This window comes from Antechinus flavipes, chromosome 2 (assembly GCF_016432865.1).
Source record: "Antechinus flavipes isolate AdamAnt ecotype Samford, QLD, Australia chromosome 2, AdamAnt_v2, whole genome shotgun sequence".
Lineage (NCBI taxonomy): Eukaryota > Metazoa > Chordata > Mammalia > Dasyuromorphia > Dasyuridae > Antechinus > Antechinus flavipes.
Genome location: NC_067399.1, coordinates 60,485,467 through 60,506,084, shown reverse-complemented (window position 1 = coordinate 60,506,084; position 20,618 = coordinate 60,485,467). Strand labels below are relative to the sequence as shown.

The 20,618-nt window shown below is 37.6% G+C and overlaps 1 protein-coding gene across 4 annotated transcripts in view; it reads right to left on the bottom strand.

The window, feature by feature from the left end:
- Positions 1 to 20,618, bottom strand: part of RANBP10 (RAN binding protein 10) — a 144,081-nt gene that overhangs the window by 19,505 nt on the left and 103,958 nt on the right. For all 4 annotated transcript variants that reach the window (XR_007950284.1, XR_007950285.1, XM_051974977.1 and 1 more), the window contains exons 4-5: positions 15,579 to 15,746; positions 3,460 to 3,482 (exon numbers count right to left, since the gene is read on the bottom strand). Coding sequence is in view for 2 of the 4 variants with exons in the window: in XM_051974977.1 (XP_051830937.1) it covers positions 3,460 to 3,482; positions 15,579 to 15,746 (191 nt within the window). In the remaining 2 variants the exon portion in view is untranslated. The remainder of the gene's footprint in view (positions 1 to 3,459; positions 3,483 to 15,578; positions 15,747 to 20,618) is intronic.

The following is a 20,618-nucleotide window of genomic DNA, read 5'->3' as shown; positions in this document are numbered from 1 at the left end:
GAGAATCATTCCTATTTCCATTTGTTTGCAGAGGATCCTTATTGAGTCAAATCAATTCCCACCAAGATCACTATAACAGCCTCCATCTCTTTCCCCTCCAATTTATCTAAAAGACTTCAGTCAGACTAGTCTTATTAAAAACAAATCTCTTATCAGTTCAAAAACTTTCAATAGCTCCTTATTCAGGCTATCAGATGAACCCCAAACTCCTTAGCCAGACATTAAAGGGCAAGGCTACCCCAATCTTCTCGAAACATTGCTCCTCATGAGATTTCTCTGCTATAGTAAAAAATGCTTAATTTCTCAAAACCACCCTCTCTTAAAACATTATACTTTTCTTTTTATTACTGACTCCAGAAAAAAAGGCCTTTCTCCTTCATCAACCTAATTCTTTTGCTTCCATCAAGGCTCACCTCAGCATCTATTAGCACTATGAAGCTTTCAAGTGATCTTTCCAGCCTATGAATCCGTATGGCATTTCTCATCTGGATCACACATTCTTTTTATCTCATGTAAATTCTCAGGCAGGTTGACATCTCTTCTGCACTGTTCTTTTTCTACCACTCCCTATCATTTTGTAAATCATTCAAGGAAAGTACCTTCTTTCTTTCTGTCATCTCTATAATGACCTTTTCATCAAAACTTAATGAATATGTGCTGATTTGACTTAGGAAAATCCTTGAATAAATGGGCTGTTTCCACCCATAAGACAGTAAACCAACAGTAAAAAGCAAGTCATAAAAAATAAGTCAAATAAAGAAACAACCAATAATTTTTGTGTAGCCACTAGTAACAGTATGCTAAAAGTTGTTTGATCTTGAGCAATTTCCTCTCCTCCTCTGGGCCCTTAGGTTTCTCATTTTTAAATTGGGGGAGCTAGGTCAGCTCTTAACACTCTGGGATTTTACTGCTAGATAAAACTAAGAAACTGGGGAAAAGATATGGGATAATGAAAATAAATATAATGTTTTAGAGACAGTGAAGATGAACTCAGTGAGTTTTCCTCCTTTCTTAACATTTTTTTCCCCTGCTCATTCTTCACCTAAAATCAATATTCCTTTTGCAAACAGCATACTGGTTTCTATGCTAACTGGCCAGGAAGTTCCAATGAGACTCGGGACAATGGAACAACTCCATAAATCAAACGGAGGTTGAAGGGCAATGTCTTTGATGGTCAAAGCAAAGGGAACCAAAGTGCAATCTATTTAAACAAGTAGTACAGTCCAAGAAGGGTTAGATCAATGGTAGAGGCAAAGAACAATGAGTTCCTTTTTCTTGACTTCTGTCTTATTATTAGTAGATTAGTGAGCTCAACTCTCATTGCTTCCCAGCAGAACAGAAGAATCCTTTTCCTCAAGTACCCTGACAGAAGCATAGACCAAAAGAAAGAAAACTACCTAATTCAGCTCATTTTCCTTCTCAAACTACCTACTTTTGGAGAATATTTGGCAATCAAAAAATATTTATTGAAGCTTATTACTGGGGAGAGGGGAAAAACATGAGAAAGACAATTTTTATGCTCTGTCCCCAGTAAGACCCATTAGGCTACAATAGTGATTTTATTTAGAGTGAAGTAAGTCTGGAGAGGTAAGTCAAGTTGAGGTCATGTTGTCAAGATAGTCTCCCTCCAGTGAAGGTTCTTCTCTAAATTCTTAAGAATCTGAATCTTCCTTGCTCTTCTCTGTTGTTTTTCAGATCATCATTCCATCAAGTTCAATTGATAGGTGGGCTTTTTGAACACCACCAATTTACATAATCCTCTATCCAAGCCTTTTGTTTTTTATTAGTCTTTAGTCCACACTACCCATATCTTAGCTCTTGATTCAGAGCCTTCCCTGTACCCTATCCCTCACCATTAGCTATATAATGTTAACAAATGTATATACATATGAGTTCTTGGTTCCTATCTCCTTTATTCCAATTAAATTGTACTCTAGTGTAATTCTACCTTCTGGATTCTTATTCCTGGGACTGTTCTAAGATGTCCAAAATGGAAACTCCCGCTCTGACCACAATTTCCTTTTTCTCTCACCAAATCATTCCCTCACTTCTACTAAATTTTTCTTTTCTCTTCAATGGGACCTAAACAATCGCTCTTCTCTTAGTCTATCATAAATCTTTTCTGGTATTACCTGCCTCATCATGCAGGACAGAAACCCATTTTCAGTCATGATTCTCACCTTTTCAGCTGTGCCCACGTCCCTTCCATGCAATGAGACCTTCTTTGACTTCCCTTCTTCTCTTGCCAAGTTGGAATGAATCTGGTCAGTCTTTGGCTCAATATTCATAGTACTTGGAATGACCATATGGGATTCTATCATTTTTTCATTCTCCCTCATACCTTTCTAAACTCCTTGTATCCACTTTACCATCTATTACACAGTAGGGATCATGAAAATTTTTTGAATGAATGAGTCCAAAGCACCACTCAGAAGAACCCATTTAATTACTGTGCAAGAGGTTTATAGCAAGACAGTGAGTTAGGGGTGGAGAGAAGAGAAAGAGGATCTGGATGCTCTTGCTGGTGGGGAAAAGCAGGAATACTGAAGGTAACAATAAAGAAAGAGAAGCTAGGACAAATTAGCTGGTACAAAGGAAAAACACCGATTTCTGCTAGTGGTTATTTCTCCTCATATCTCTTTCTACCATTTCAACAAACTAAGAGTTGGATAGGAACTTTTATGGGGGAAAAAAAAAGATAATGTCTGTCTTTTGCAGCGATAGTACCTGAAAGGTGAGACAGAATCACCCTCTCAAAAAAAAGCTAAAGATGAGTGCTTCTGTCAAAGCCTTAATATATCTGAGGCTGTATATCCCCCTTACCTATCTAGGGAAGCCCCTTTTCCTCATGCAGAAGTTAGAATAACGAATGTGGAAAGCCAAAGGGTGTCTGTTATGTCAGGCCTGGTACAGCACAAGTTCAAATCTTTCCAAATCGATGCAAAACAGTCAACAATAAAACCTAAGTTACTTGTGATCTCCAACCTTTCTAATTTCTGAAGTTCGGGCATCTATCTGCTGGCTCTTTCACTGAGCTTCACTGACCTCTGCTACATGCTGTGCTAAATCCACTGACATGAAGATGTAAATAACTAATAGATTAAAAGGCTGAACTTTCTTACACAGGTATTGATAAACAGTTACTGAACAAAACTGCCAAATGGTGGGATGTCTTAGGGGGTAGGGATGGGAGGGACTGAGAAGGATTAGAGAAGGGTGGTAGCATTCAGGTAGTTTTCTCCCCTATTCTGGACAAGTCTAACAGACAGTGAAACACAGAGAATTTAATTTAGCATTGTTTTAGCATTGTTTCACAGCAAGTAGCTGTGATAGAGACCTATCCCAAAGCGTAGCAATAGGAGAGGCGTCACTTTTCCCTGAGACTGACCCTTTCTATCTGCAAATGTGGATGTCCCCTCCTCCCACACCATGACAGAAAACAAAAAGATTAGTACTTACCGGGAGGTCTGTAAAAGCTATACCTGTAAGGAGAAAATGAGAATCATTAAAGAGAAGCTTGAAGGAAGGAGGAGACAAGAATTGAGGCCTCATGGGTGTAGAAGACAGACTCATACATATACACACTCACACATAAATATTACTACATATTTGTAATTACTAAAAAGACAGCGGGAGGGAGAAAAGGGGAATTTTACAATAGAGTCCTTGTACTGATAGGCTAAGAGGGAACATGTGTCTTTCCTGCTCAAGCCTTTCTCTATGTACTTTTTCAGATACTGAAAAACAATTCCTACTTCCCTTATCAATCCTAAATTAAACCAGCAGTTATTAAGTGCTTTCTATTGTATGAGGTCCCGTGAATGCCAAAATGAAAAAAGCTTAAACCCCTTAAGGAAGCATATGAAATGTAAGCAAATAGGTAAAAGAGATTGTAATGAGGAAGAGCATACTTTAATGGGGTGGGATGCCAGGAATAGGGGCAATGATGGCAGGTAGGTATAGAAATCAGGGTAAATGACCGAGACAAGGTGGCACCTAGAAGGAAGAGTAGAATCTTAATAAACAAGGATGAAAAAGAAGGGTGTTCCAGACCTGGGAAAAGATCTTTTCTAATCCATGAGGGCAAAGATGGTAAGACCAATCATGAGAACAAAAGTATGAGATGAGGCTGCAAAAGGTAGGTTGGAGACAAACTGCAGAAAGTTTGAATCCCTTTATGTTTGTATATTGTATACTATTCTTACTTTTTTGTTGTCGTTCAGTCTTTCAGTAGTGTCCAACTCTTCATGATCCTAATTTGGAGTTTTCTCAACAAAGATGCTAGAGTGGTTTGTGATTTCTTTTTCCATCTCATTTTAGAGATGAGGAAACTGAGGCAAAATGTCCAGAGTCACAGAGCTAGGAAGCATCTGAGGCCACATCTGAACTCAGGTCTTCCTGGTTTCAGGCTTGTGCCACCTAGCTGATTAGCTGATGTTAAGTCAGAAGGTTTTTCTTAAAGCTAACTAAAATTAAATGTGTTTTAAAACACTTTGGTCTTGATACTAGCATGAACAAAAAGGATATATCTAGATGACATTTTAATTGGAATCATTGTGGTTTAGTCTCAATAAGCATCTCTTCTCCCTTAGCAGATATGTGAGCTATAGATATCTGTCTGAACTTGTAGTAGTAATCATAGAAGGAACTCTCATTTTTACAATGTTTCTAATGTTTACAAAATGCTTTCTTCATAACAACTCAACCCTGTGAGGTAGGTAACACTTATTACTTATACATTCAGACCTAATTTCTCTCAAACTACAATATTGATTCACACCTACTTTTTGGACATTCTGTCCAAATAGCTAATGTTCTATAGGTATCTCAGTGTTTACAAAAGAACACATGATTCTTTCCCTTAATTCTCCCCTCTTCCAAATTTCCCTATTATTGGCATCATCATTCTTCCAGGCTCTTAGAACACCCCAATTTCTTATTCACTTAACAAACATTCCATCAATGGTCAATTCTCACTGTTTCTGTTTCCACAACATCTTTCATAGACATCCCATTCTCTCTCATTCAATTTCTACTCTTATGAGGCCTTTGTCACCATATCCCTGAATTATTATAAAAGCATTTTTATTGTTTTTGATATTATCAACTTATTAAAGTGAACGTTTTTTTAAAAATGGGCAAAGACAATCACAGCTTCTTATCTTGTGTAACTCCTTTCTCAAAGGGACAGAGGTCTTGGCATCATAACCTAGTCCCTCTCTTCTTGAGAGATGGAAACTGTTATTTTTAGAAGCAGTTCTCATTTAAGATACACTATTGAAAACTCCACAGACCATTGTTTTCTTCTACAATACCATCTGAAGAATAAAATGAAAACACTAAGCTAGTCTAATTGCAGTTGCTTTTTAGGGACAGTTAGGTGATGTAATGGATAGATCTTTTGGAGTCCAAAAGATCTGGATTCAAATCCAGATTCAAATATTTCCTAGCTGTGTGTCTCTGCAAGTCATTTCACCCCATTTACCTCAGTTTGTTCATCTGTAAAATGTGCTGGAGAAGGAAATGACAAATCAGTCTAGTATCTCTGCCAGAAAAAATGGATAGGATACAATCCCACAAAGAACTGGAAGTGACTGAAATGACTCAACAACTACCACCTCTAGTCATTCCCTCCCCTAAACCATCCTTCACTCAGATGTCAAAATGATTTTCCTCCAGCAGAGAGAGGTGAGCCAATGTTCTCTTTCACCTTGGGGGCCCTCCACTCTCTGCACATTCCCTAGCTCCCTGCTACCTGGAAGATCAAACATCAGCCACTGGATGTATGTGACCATTTCCCAATGTCCCAGCTTTCTCAGCCTTTCCTCCCTGCCACTCCCTCTATGATCTCATGGAGTTCCTTTCTGCTTCTCCTGCCTCATGTGGGCCATCTCCCAGGCCTGGAATTCTCTTCCTTCCGACCTGGTTTCTTGCTTTCTTTCAGAACTCGACTCAAATGCCCCCTTTTGCAGGAAGCTCCTCTCAGTCCTTCCTTGTCCTCTGTATAGGTCCGAGATGTACCTCTGACTTGACAATTAGAATTGTCTGATTCCATTAGAATCAGAATGAAAGCTCTGTGAAGCAAGGGTTGTTTTGTATCCCTAGTGCTTAATACAGTACTTAAGAAGTTTCTGTTTACCGACTTAACCCTATATGCTTGTGCAACTGATTTTTAAAAAATCAAAAGGTAACACTTGATAGTTATCCTTATTAAATCTAAGCATGTGAGTTTTTAGGTGTAGGCTTTTAGAATCTTTCTAGATTCTGATTTTGTTATCCAGCATATTAGTTCTCTTCCTCTCTACTGTGAGTGTGGGCTCACTACCTTCCTTGAAGTTTTTACAAACATGAGTCTACAATGCTGTCTGTCAAGAGAACAGTACCATGCTCACAGGTATGTAGTTTTTTTTAAACTTGATCTCTTTGAAAATAAGTCTCAAATTTGCCCATCTTTAGTCTGTGCACACTTCTTCCGATCTTTACAATTCCTCAAGGATTACTACTGACACTGGTAGTTTAGCTTTCCTTCAGTATCCTGGGCTGTAATCTCACTGGGCAAACATTCCTGAGCTTATTTAAAAAAGTTAAATACTATTATGAAGTTATGAACTGATCCAATGATTCTGGAGAGTGATTTGAACTCTACCTAAAGGGCTATAAAGCCATGTATACATGGATCCCATAATAATACTATTAGGTTTGCATCCCAAAGAGATTAAAAAAGGTAAAAATTACCCATTTCTTTAAAAAAAATGTGTATATATATATATACACATACACACACACACACACACACACACACACACACACACACACACACACACATATGTAGAGAGAGAGCGAGCAGCTTTTTTAGTGGTGGTGAAGAATTGGAAATCGAAGGAATGCCCAACAATTGAGGAATGACTGAACAAGTTGTGGTACATGACTGTGACAGAATATTATTGTTCTATAAGAAACAATCAGCAGGATGATTTCAGAAAGGTCTCAAGAGACTTATATGAACTGATGTTAAGTGAAATGAGTAGAATCAGGAGATCATTATACACAGCAACGAGATTATACAATGATCAATTCTGATGGATATGGCTCTTTTCAACAATGAGGTGATTCAGCCAGTTTCAATAAATTTTTGATGGACAGAGCCATCTGGATATATCCAGAAAGAAGATTGTGGGAACTGAATGTGGATTACCACATAATATTTTCACCTTTTTTTAGTTGTTTGCTATTTGTTTTCTTTCTTATTTTTGTTCCATTTTGATCTGATTTTTCTTGTGTAGCATGATAAATGTGGAAATATGTATAGAAGAATTACATGTTTAACATACATTGTACTTGCTAAGGGAAGGGGTGAAAGGAAGGGAGGGAGGGATTTTAAAATTTGAAATAAGGTTTTGCAAGGGTGAATGTTGAAAACTACGCATATATTTTGAAAATAAAAGGCTAAAAAAAAAAAGCTCCCTCCTTTCCTTTCTTTCTTACTGGAATTAGTTGAGTGGTTATACAATCAAAACTTCATTTTTTAAGACTTTTTATTTGGGAGGCCAAAATTTTAAACAGGAGAGTCATGGTCAGGTCTATGCTTAGAACAAATGTTTGGCAAAAATAGAGAGATGTGACAAGGGACAAAGTGGAGGCAGAAAGGCTTAAGGAGGTCACTTCAATAGTCAGAGTGAGAGCCTGGAGTCATAGAAGTGGGAATGAGAGAGGAAGATGATCCATGTATTAGTTTTGTGATATTTTAATGATTTCAGAATTGCAGAACTTAAAGGGCCTTGGAGATCATAGGGATCAAATCACTCATTTTGGCCTCACAAGACAAAGTGGCTCATGATCACACAGGTAGTTAATAGCAGAGAACTCAAGACTCAGGCTTCCTGGCACCTAATTGGGTACACTGTCTATAACAACACATTGTAACAAGTCTGTTGTTTTCTTCATTGGTTCTTCATATAAGAAGAAATCTAAGTGGATAAGATCAGGAGACATTATCTTTCTTCTCTGGACATTTATTTTTCTCACCTGTAAAAAAATCGATCAAACTGGATGATAGCTACAATACTACTGCTTTTCCCAATTTCTTTACTGTTATTGTTGTGCTGAAACTATGACTAAAAAAAATGGAGCTTATTTTTCTTTTTAATATATTTATAATTTTAATTAGAATTACATAATATATGTATATATTATATAATGATGATTAATTACAATTAATATATTTAACATATTTATCATGTAACTGTCAAACTGTCAAAAACTGTCATTTCTTCTGGTCTTGGGCTAGGAATTGAGGAGAGAGGAGAGAGAGAACATTGTCTCTTTTCCTGTCTCTCACCTAAATTGAAAGCCTCATTACAAATATGCAATTAAGCAACAAAATCCCACATTGTTCAAAATAGGGTTCCTTTTGCACCCTGAGTTCAGTCCCTCTGTCATAAGAGCAGCATGCTTACCATCAGTCCACTGGAATTGTGTACATTCATTGTGCTGCTCAGAGTTCATAAGATCCCCAAAGCTGTTTTCTTTTCATCATTATCATGGTCTACATCAATCTGGTTCTGTTCACTTTATTCCACAACAGCTTATACAAGTATTCCCAAGAGACACCATCCCTTCAGTATTCCAGTATATTCAGTATACCATCTTTCTGAAGGGCACTTTTTTTGTTCCCAATTGTCAACACAAAAAGAGGTGCTAGAAATATTTTTATACATATGTGTACTTTTCCTCCTTATTTGATCACTTTGGAACTTGGTTTAACCGGGTCAAAGGTATATAATTAGTGTTTTTATTTCATGAAATTGTTTTGTGTCAGAACTTTTCTTCAGTTTGCTTATTATCTTTGAATTTTCAGAAGTTTTCAGATGGCTTTGCTGCTCTGTGGTACTTCTATTGCTATTTCTTTTTAAGGATTTTGAGGAAGTTGACTGTGACTTTTCTACAATCTTATTTCTAGAGTTGTTTTCAGAGATTAGGTAGAAGCTGCAAAGGGTTTCGAAAAGTTAAGACATCGATCAGAAAAGCCTTCTTGAACTAAGCTGTTTAAAAGTAGAATGGACTGCCCCATGAAGTGGAAAAAAGCAAGACCACCACCACTTGTTGGTTCTCAGGTAAAGAACATTTCTAGTTTAGTTAAGAACTAGCTGGCCTTGAAGGTCTGCTTCCAACTCTGAGATTCTGTAATTTAACTTTAAAATTTAGAATTTTCTATGACTTGTGTTTTAGGACAGAAACTATACAGTCTCCAGTGCTCTGCATATAGATCTTCTAAAGATTTCAAATGAGGTTCCCAAGGCACTATCTTGGAATCCCTTAACTTCAGAGAGACCTTCAGGCTATACAAGTGAGAAGACACATCCAAGTCTGGTTGAACTATGGAATAGTCTCACGGTGAAAATAAATGGAGGAGTGGAAAGTAAACACAAAACCTGGCCAAATATCCAGAAGTCCTACCAGGTGTAGGCAGAAGCTCAGAGTTATAGACCTATGATGCAGTGTGTTTATAAAGGCAAAGAGCAGATCAATCTATCAGCACAAAGGATGTAAACCAATATGGCATTCCATGAAGAGAACAACATTGCTTCTAACTGCTCTGTAAATTTCTGATTGTACTTTTTGCCTAAATGTCAGGGAGAAAAAACATTGGAAATCAATGAGATAGATGAGTGAGAATTTGAAAGACCTAATGATAAATATAACAGCGCTAACTTGGAGACCATTTCTAAGTCTGGGAAACTGAAAATGGATCAGAGATCAGTAATAATTTTTTTTTTTTTTACAGTTATCCTCGTTAACTTAGAATTCTCTGAATGTATGGAAATATTCATGTTCCTCTGCTTTGCCATTTAAAATAACATGGAATAAAATATTCCACAGTCTACCACTAACTACTTGGAAATTCCATCTTATCCTCAGCAAAGACTTAATCAAGGAAGAAACAATGAAATGTTAAAACATTTTTGACACCTCAGAGTGATATGGGATGGTGGGTTTATGAGAAGGTGGTGAAGTATTAATTGTTCTCCTTCCTAATCATAGCCTAGGCTTCATATCATGATCCCTGATCAAAGAAACCTGAGGAGAAAGTGAAGTTGTTAGCTTTGCAAAAAGTTCTTGAACAGGTGAAGGGCATGCTGCCTTATTTACTGACATCTGCAAGAGAGCACCAAACTAGAACAATGCTGGGCCTTGCAGGAAGTCACTCAGTCTCTGCATAGTCTCATGTCCATCTTCTCTATAGTAAGAAAAGACCTAATTACTAAGGTTTATAGTCCCTTCTCCATAAGGAACATGAAGTGGTTTTAATGGGGGAAAAATGACCTGAGAGGCAGTAGTGATGAAATCTTGGGATGGGGAGAAAAAGGGGGAAAAGAAGAGATGTTTTAATATAACTATGCCAAGCTGTCTTTGTTCTGAGCACCATCCTGTGATCTTCTTTCTCCCCATATGGCTAAAATCCTAAACTCCTATGCTATCTTTAATATTCACTCCTGCTGTCCCCATAGACTGGTCTGATAATCTCACCAAAAAAGGAAATAAGTTTAGCTTGCTCCAGGCTTTTCTGATTCCTACAATGGGATCAAATGGTCGATCACTCATTGCATTCCTTTCTAATTGATATCAAACTCAAGTACATAGTTTCTGAAATTATCCTTTCTTCCTCTTAAGAAATGGAGACCTTTGCTTGATACCTTTCCTACTTTTGTAATTTATATCAAGTTATCAGCACTGATTCAGTGGTCACATTTTCAAGAACATCTTTGGGATGTAATTTTTCTGACCCTAGAAATAACTTCATTTAAAACAGCTCTGTGCTTGTATACCCCACTGTGTCTGAAGCAACTTTACTTGTACAAAATCATTTATGCTGTTCATTTCCCTAGGTCATTGTGGCTTCTGGCTTCACAGACCTATTCTTATAGATTCACAATAGTCTTTGGTACTGGCCTTTGGTTATAGATCTTTCTTTCGCTTTCTCACTATCAGGGTATCAAAAGGTCACCACATTGATTTCTTTTGATACTTCCCTCTTTTTTTTTTTTCCTCATTGAAATCATTTCTGACCATACTGTTCAGGAAATTTGGATTTCTGTGGCTCCTGAATTTATTTCCTTTGGAGAATCTCTGTCTCAACTATTATTTTCTCCCATTTTTGGCTTCATGACTATTACAAGGACCTTCCTTTCTTCAGGATCACTGTAGTGCTAACATTCTATGCAACTTTATACTCTTCCCCAGGTGGATGGATCATCTAACCAGAAAGGGGACAGACTAGATACAATGTATTATATTGGACCTGAGTTTTAAGGGCCACTGAGAAGTCTGACTCCTCCAAGGACGTAGATAAACAAGTACTTATAATCTGAATTCCAATAAATATTTCAGGAGAAAAGCTGAATACACCATAGTGAAGTTTTCTCTTAATCCTTCCTGTTTCCCAAAGTTGGGAGCTGTCACTCCTGTTAATATCCACTTAGACCTCTGCTCGGGACCAGTTGTATGTATAGGGAGGTCATGGAAAGGCTCACTTGTAAAGGGATGAGGAGAACTTATCACATGCACAAGAATTTTCAAGGTTTATTCACAGAAAACAATTTCTATCTCTTTCTAAAATATGTTTGCTTCACTAAGGCCCATGTTGTATGTTCTTGAGCCACAGCTAAAAAGGCTTCTTACACTGCCTAGGAAACTGATCTACAGGGGCCTGCCTAGCTATTACATGGCATCTAAGGGTGTATTGTGCTCAAAGAGTGAGGAGAATGATCATTTGGAAACCAGAAGATGAATGGTACATGGTCAACCCTCCCATTAACCAGATAAAGGAGTGGACACTTAAATATTTTGATGACTTCAATCATTGTCTAACAAGACTGTGCCTGCCAAGACCAAGCAGAGACATGGGAAACTTTCTTAGGGCAGATGAAAAAATGACTAAGTCCAGATGACTTCAGTGGCAGGGCTCAGAATCCAGAGAGAAAAAGGCTGTCCCTATAGGAGGTCTTTGTCCTCAGAGGACAGAAACCTGAGTCTTGAGGAGGACCTGGACCTTGGGAAGGAGAAGAACTATCAATGTAGCAGGGAAAGAACAATACTTTCTTCCAAATTCCTGGCTTGCCTTCTAATAATTCTTGGTTTGATGCTTCCCCTGGAAAGCAGAAATGACTAGAAGAAACAGGGATTGCCTAGCATTCTTGGATATTTCCAACATAAACATCCTCTGGTAAGGATACTTACCAGATCAGATTTTCCTGTCTAAAAAAACAGCAGCAGAGTTCAGTGGAAAACATATTCAATTTAGAATCAGAAGATCTCAGCTTAGATCCTTGTTTTGCTACCTACTGCCTTGGGTAAATAAGTCACTTACCTTCTTTGGGGGACTGGACTGAGTGACTTTTAAGGACTTTTTCAACTCTAAATATGATCACATTAGATTAAGTGTCCAGTCAATGACAAAGGGAAGAAGAGGAAAGAAAATTACCGCTTGGACATAGAATGCCATTACCCTAGTGTCTTGATAACTGTCCAATACTTCCCTTATTTGTATCCAAAATCCACAAAAGAATTTAATCGGGAGAAATAAGGGCCTCTGCAGTTCTGCTGAAACTGAACTTAAAAGAAAACTTTTGAAGTCGTATCTTTCAGGAATGGTGTTTCTCCCTTGAAATAATAAAAGGAAATGTGTCAATTGTTTTCTGGGAAAGCCTCAAGCAAGCTTCTGAATAGAAAATAAGATGTTGGGACTCTGGGAGATTTCTTATGGTATAAGGTCAGGGCCAACACTGACCTTGTTTCTTACATGTCATAAGAAATGGATACCCTCTATCTGGGATATGGGTCTTTTCTAAAAACCCAATTATCTCTGACAGAATAGGAAGAATATTGGATTTAAAATCTAGGATCCTGGCTCTGACATTTGAATGACTTTGGGCAAATTATTTAACATCCCTTTCTATCTCTCTTTCCTTCTATATAAAATGAAGGCTTTAGACTAGCTGCTATCAAGGAGTCTTCTAGTGCTATGTTCTATGACTATATTCCGCTAAAACCCCAGAATTCAGACCAGCTCTGGCTAGAGTTAGGACCACAGTAGATTCTAGGCCTTTGGAGATGCTACAAATAGGATCTTAACTCCAAACATAACATTGAGAATTCAAACGCTTCCTCTCTCAAATGCTTCCAGGATACTAGATCATACAAATATTCCCCTTAGAAGAAAAATGTCTGTACCTAAGGTCCTGGAAGGGAATTCAATGTGTTCTTAGTAAAAACGGCCCATGTGAACTCTGTGATATAAGGAATGTAGCAGGCATCCTTTGAGGAAGCATTATTGAGAAGGTTCTGACCTACAAGTATCTAAAAGGTGCTTATATGCTAGAACTTCCAGCTCAACAGCTCTACTTCTAGATAGTGGATGGTTGAGATTTTCCCCAACTGTGTGCAGAGGTAACAGAGATGGATTCTGTACCAGTCTTACTAAGCAGCCCCTTTATTCATATTTTAAGTTCCAGATCAATGAATATTTCTTCATGTCTCATGTCCTAAATCAAAAAGTATCAGCCTCTTGATGAGTACAGGTTTACAACTACAGCTTCTAGTCTTGGCGAAGCAGCCCTAAAGGCTAGGCTCTTTCCAACAAGGTAGCTTGTTAGGACAAGGTCACTTCACTGAAAGGCTCTGCCATGTTTCCTTCACTTTTCCCCATGCCTGATAACCCACTTGATTTCCTTTTTCACTCCTTTCTAGAGTAAAAAACCTACTAGATCCTTAAGAATTCAGATAATTTTCGAGGCTCCAGCATCTCCACTTTCTCCCCAGAAATTTATTAAGATGGAAAAGAAAATGTCTCAAACTCTAGGTTGACAGGGTCATTGACTTCTCTTGGTTGTGCTACACTGAAAGCTGATACTTGGAAACCCTTTCATAGGAACACTGCCCTTGTCTATCACTATAGGATGCAGTTTAAAGAAGGATGTGGCCCAAGTTCTCTCCTTCCCAACATCTCTACCCCACCACCATGCTCTAACACCGCTAAAAATCAGAAAGGTGTTTCCTTTGGGAAAGAAAAGTATAGTTAGAATTGAATAGACAGGTAGCCCTTCTCCAAAGGCATTCTCTCAATGCCATGATCCTTTCACCTCCAACTTCCCAAAACCCAGACACTTAGTAGTAAGGAGCAATGCAAAAGGAAACATGTAGTAATATCAACTGCTCTTGTTCCCACAGAGTTCAGCATACCCTTTCAACAGGACTGAACTTTTGTGCAAGAGAGGAGGGAACTGGGCTTTGTGGTCTTCTACTAGGGTAAAGAAATGGTCCCTATGAGGTGAAGTGACCTTCCCATCATCAAAATGTTCCAAGGAAACAATCTGATTGATATAATCCTAGAGAGCTATGTTAAAGATGTGGGACCCAAAGTTTTATCTGATAAAAGTCTAATTTTTCAAATTTGTAAAATTTGAATTTATAAATATATAAAAATAAGAACTATTCCCTAATTGAAAAATGGTCAAAACATATGAACATATGAAGGGAGTTTTTAGAACAAGAACTCAAAGCTATTGTTAGAGAAATGCAAATTAAAACAACACTGAGGTACTACTCTCACATCTATCATATTGGTTAATGTGACAGAAAAAGAAAGCAAAATAAATGCTGGAGGAGCTCTGGAAAAATAGGGGCATTAATGCACTATTTATGGAGTTGTGAGCTGGTTCAGCCATTTTAGGAAACATTTTGAAATGATGCTCAAAGGGGTATAAAGATATGTATACCTTTTGACCCATTAATACCACTAGTAGGTCCATATCGCAAAGATTTTTTGTTTTTTGGAAAAAGGAAAAGGACTTATATACCAAAATAACTGAAAACTGAGGGGATGCCCATCATAGGGGAATAGCTAAACAAGCTGTAGCAAATGACTGTGATGGAATACTATTGTGCTACAAGAAATAACAAGCAGGACTAGTTTCAGAAAAATCTGGGAAGAATCCCTTGAATTGATATGTGAAATAAGCAGAATCAGGAGAGCATTGTGTGCACAGTAAGAATGATATTACAACAAAGATCATCTGTGAAAGTTTTAGTTGCTCTGATCAGTTCAATGATTCATGACAATTCCAAAGAATTCATGATGAAAAATGCTATCCACCTCCAGAGAGAGAAGTGATGAACTCTTAAGTATAGGATAAGCATATTTTTTTCTTTATTTTCTTTGCCTTTTTGAAGGGGAAGGAAGGGCTCAACATGTTTAATATGAACATATATTTTGCATGATTTCATAAAAACATGAAAGTCTCATATTTGCTTGTTTTCTCAATGGGATGAGGGAGGGGACTGAAGGGAAGATTAAGAATTTGAAATTCAAAATTTAAAAAACAAATACTACAAACAGACAAATAAAAGGGGAGTGGGGAGGGGGAAGGGAGAGAAGGAGGGGGGGAGAGGAGATGTGATGCCTAATACATTATTCCCATGCTATTCCATGAAGAAGCCCTGTATTTCACCACCAATCAGGTGGAATGACATCTCAGTTAATCCAAGTCAGAGGCCAAGAACAGCTGTCCTCATTCACTTACCTAGGCTGTGTCCATTCTTTGTATAGAAGCAAGTGTTGTTGATGAGATTGACGCAGCAGCCAATCACATCTCCAGTAGTAAAGGTGGGGCCATATGGTTGTCCAGTTCCAGAAGAACAGAATGAATGTCCATCATCACCATGATAACCATATGAATGCTTGTCCCAACCTGTGGGAGCAGAGAATAATATCAACTGAGTAAAAGGAACAAGGAAGGTGAAAAAGTCCAAAAATGAGAAGAAAAAAAGGAAATTGTAGATCAAGGAAATCATATGAGCAAATAAACAGAGGTAGAAATAAGAATAGGAGATAATGACTAGATCAGTTAGACTAGAAATGGCTGAATTAAAAAAAAAAAACAACACATACACACACATAAAACAAAACAAAACCAAATGTCAAAGACATGTCTATGTCTTTTCCAGGTCTTGAATGCTAAGCCAAGGAGTTTGAGTTTTGGTTTGTCAGTATTGAGGTAGACAGGACTATATAAAACTTAGAAATGGAATAAGATCTATAGGTCATGTAGTATTATTTCATTACCTAAGTTACTTGATTTCCCAATGTCCCAAAAGTGACATTGTCCCACCATCCCAAAGTGGGGATTCCAGTTTAAGTCTTCTGACTCAATACTATTTTTTTCTACTACACAACAGCTGATTTTTTGCAACTTCCACAACATCCACCCAACAAATGCCCTCATAGTCATAATCTCTGATGAACAAAGGGGTCTACTTTTGGCAGGACAACACCATTGGCAAGAGGTATGTGCTGAGTGCATATCAGACACAATGCTAAGTTCTAGGTATAGAGAAAAATTGAAATCTTTATTCCCCATCTAGTTGGGAGACAAATCTCAAAAAAAAGTTATGCGTTTTAAGTACCAAATGAAAGACACACATAAAGATTTGAAAAGAATTTCAATGTAGATTGAATTGACTGGGTAAGAAATAGAATGAGCAGACTCTTGAAGAATAAGTGGAAAATAAGTAAGTAAAAAGCTATCTAAGTGGTACAGTATATAGAGTACCAGGTCTGGAGTGGGGAAGATGAGTCTTCCTCAGTTAAAATCTAGTCTCAGATATTTGTCAACTGTCTGATCCTGGGGCAAGTCCCTTAATTAATCCTGTTTGCCTCAGTTTCCTCACTGTAAAATGACCTAGGGAAGAAAATGGCAAACAGCTCCAGAAGCTTAGCCAAGAAAACCCCAAATGGAATCATAAAGAGTTAGGCACAACTGAAATCACTGAATAACAAAAGCAACAACAAAACGAATAAGCAAAGACAGGAGCAATGGTGGGGGGAAAACACAGAAATGGGAATTTGAATGGCATGTTTTGAAAAGAGTAAAGAGACTAGTGAAAGGACATAAGGTTAGAGCAAATGGATAGAAAACCTTGAATGCTATTATTTTGTTCTGCAGGTAAAGGAAACTGTCTTTTGTGTTTTGAGTCAACAAAGTGGTAAATAACATGTGACAAAATAGGTGTTTTTGACTAATTCCTCAATAATGACCCAGAGCCAGATTTTTTCTATTATCTGAGGATAGGATTAGCTAAATTAAGGAAGAAGTTCATCCCAAGAACACAAGATGACTCATTTTTCTGACCATAGCAATTCTTGAAAATCTTCTACTAAATCACAATAGGCTTGTACAGGAAAAGTAATTCCTGTATCAATAAAATCACAGAAGAAATTAGGATATAAAAATAAAACAAAGAGGCTCTACAATCTCCTTTCTGTCCTACAGTGTGATTACTGTTTTCCAATAAATAATGAGGGCTGAAGCACCTCTCCATGCTGGTGGGTGGGGTGTTAAACAGGCAGCTAGAAGTGCAGGCAGCAAGAAGACAGAACTGTGGGATGGCTCTCCCACCAAACTTCTCTATTCAAGAGTCTTCTTCTCTAAACCAAACATGAATAATATTAAATAAGAGAAAAAGGACTATTTGGGGGAGAGGAGTTGTCAAAGATCATGGGTTCAAATCCTGACTATATGACCTTGCAAAGTCACTTAAAGACTAGCTAGTCAGTTTTTTCATCTGTAAAATGAAAGTGTTAGAACTAGATGACTTATGAAAAGGTGTTCCAAATCACTACTGATCAGAGAAATGCAAATTAAGACAACTCTGAAATACTACTACACACCTCTCAGAATGGGTAAGATGACAGGAAACAATAATGACCAATGTTAGAGGGGGATGTGGGAAAACTGAGCCATTGATACACTGTTGGTGTAACTGTGAATGGATCCAAACATTTTGGAGAGCAGTTTGGAACTATGCTCAAAAAGTTATCAAATTGTGCATACTTTTTGACCCAGCAGTGTTTCTACTGGGCTTGTATCCCAAAGAGATCTTAAAGAAGAGAAAGGGACCCACATGTGCAAAAATGTTCGTGGCAGCCCTTTTTGTAGTGTCAAGAAAGTGGAAACTTGAGTGGATACCCATTAACTGGAGAATGGCTGAATAAATTGTGGTATATGATATAATACTATAATAGTATATAATATATAATATAAATAGTATGTAATATTATTATTCTGTAAGAAACGACTAGCAGGATTATTTCAGAGAATTTTGGAGAGGCTTACATGAATTGATGCTAAGTGAAATGAGCAGAACCAGAAGATCATTATACACAGCAACAACAAGAGTGTACTACGATCAATTCTGATGGACATGGCTCTCTTCAACAATGCTAAGATTCAAACCAGTGCTACTTGTTCAGTCATGAAGAGAGTCACCTCTCCATGAAAAGAGCCTTCCCAGAAAGATTATGGGGACCACAACATAGCATTCTCACTCTCTGCTGTTTGCTTGCATTTTGTTTTCTCTCTCAGTTTTTTTCTTCCTTCTCGATCTGATTTTTCTTGTTCAGCAAGATAACTGTATAAATGTGTGTGTGTATATATATATATATTGGATTTGACATATTTAACATGTATTAGACTACCTGATAGCTAGGGGTGGGGGGAAGGGAAAATTTGGAACAAAAGGTTTTGCAAGGGTCAATGTTGAAAAATTACCCATGCATATGTTCTGTAAATAAAAAGCTTTAATTACAAAAAAAAAAAAAAAAAAAAAAAAAAAGAACTAGATGACTTCTGAAGTTCCATCCAATTCTAGATCAATGATATTGGACAGGAGCTACCTACAAAGAAAAACTTCTACCTTCCTCAAAAGCAGTTTTCTGGAAGGGTCAAATCCTGCTTTCATTTATTCATATTAGGATCCAGAATAAAAAGGAAGAAATAAAGAAGGCACAATGCCCTCTGACTAGAATCCAAGTAATACAAATTAGGGGGAGAATATGACAGAGAATAAGATACTAGATGCCAATTAAGGCAAATTAGCAGTTTCTATAATTAATTCCATGTGGTATGAATAGCAAAATGCAGCTTTTAAAAAATTTCCACAGAGAATCTTCACCATCTGTTTATGGTCAAATGGCCTTTACCAGGTCCTGGCTTTCACTCAGCTTGGGTTTATGAAAACAGAAGTTTTACTTATAAAATGTTGAAAATGAAAGTGACCTTAAAGATTCCTGGTATTCCTTGTGTGGCCTTTGAAAAGTTCCTTCCCACTTGTTTGTGCTGGTACAGAGTGAAGTAAGCCAAACCAAGAAAACAATCTGCCTAATGATCTCAGAAATATAAAGGAAAACAACATTGAAGACAACCTTGACTTCGGCTGATTGAAGATGCCCCTCCCTGCTCTTGGCTGCAGTGGTGGACTCCAGGTGTGGGATGAGGTCTACGATCTGAGATGTGGCCAAGAAGTTGCTTTGTTTTGCTTAGCTATGCTTTTTTTTTTTTTTTTTAAATTACAAAAGCAGGCTGGAGTCGAGTGCTCAAAATAGGGCATGTAAAAAGGTTGTCAGTCAGACAAGAATCTTAGAGCCAACTACGTGCCAAGCATTGAGAATAAAAAAGGAAAGCTGGTCTGTTTTCAAGCAGTTAACAGTCTGATGGGGGACAGAACATGTACACACAACCATGGACTAGTTAGTGCGGAGAACTTGAGGGTACCAATTCCAACTTTGCTACTTCCAGACTGTACAGCTTGAGCAAAGTTACTGAGTCTCTCTGGGTCTCCATTTGCTCATCCATAAAATGAGGGAACTGAATCACATGGCCTCTAAGGTCCCTGCCAGTTTCAGATCTATAACCTAATAAAGCTAGTCAGTTATGAAAGAAGAAAGCTACGCAGGATAAGAAAGAACTTCCTTCTTACTCAGTCTCTATTAACCTAGCTGATGAATGTAAAAAGGAATGGGATTAGTTACAATTACCTCTTTAAGAATGCTTCACTCAGGCTAGAAACTGGAAATTTAATAGATGCCCATCAATTGGAGAATGGTTGGGTAAATTGTGGTATATGAATGTTATGGAATATTATTGTTCTGTAAGAAATGACCAGCAGGATGAATACAGAGAGGCTTGGAGAGACTTACATGAACTGATGCTAAGTGAAATGAGCAGAACCAGAAGATCATTATACACTTCAACAACGATACTGTATGAGGATGTATTCTGATAGAAGTGGATATCTTCGACAATGAGAAGATCCAATTCAGTTCCAATTGATCAATGATGGACAGAATCAGCCACACCCAGAGAAAGAACACTGGGAAATGAATGTGGACTACTTGCATTTCTATTTTTCTTCCCAGATTATTTTTACCTTCTGAATCCGATTTTTCTTGTGCAACAAGAGAACTGTACAGATGTGTACACATATATTGTATTTAAGATATACTTTAACATGTTAACATGTATGAGATTGTCTGCCATCTAGGGGAAGGGGTGGAGGGAGGGAAGGAAACAGAGAGGAAATTGAGGCCTTGTTTTTTCCTTTGCCTCATCCTGGGCTGTCATCCTTTGCTCTTCTCCCTGCTTTTTAGTGCTAAAATTAAGGGTTGGACTAGATGACTTTTAAGGCTCTTTATAGTCCTGAATACAGTGATCCTAATAAAGAATCAAGAAGAGTCTATTGTTAGGGGAAAGGTCAATTCTCCAAGAGTCTCCACAGCTGTGGAT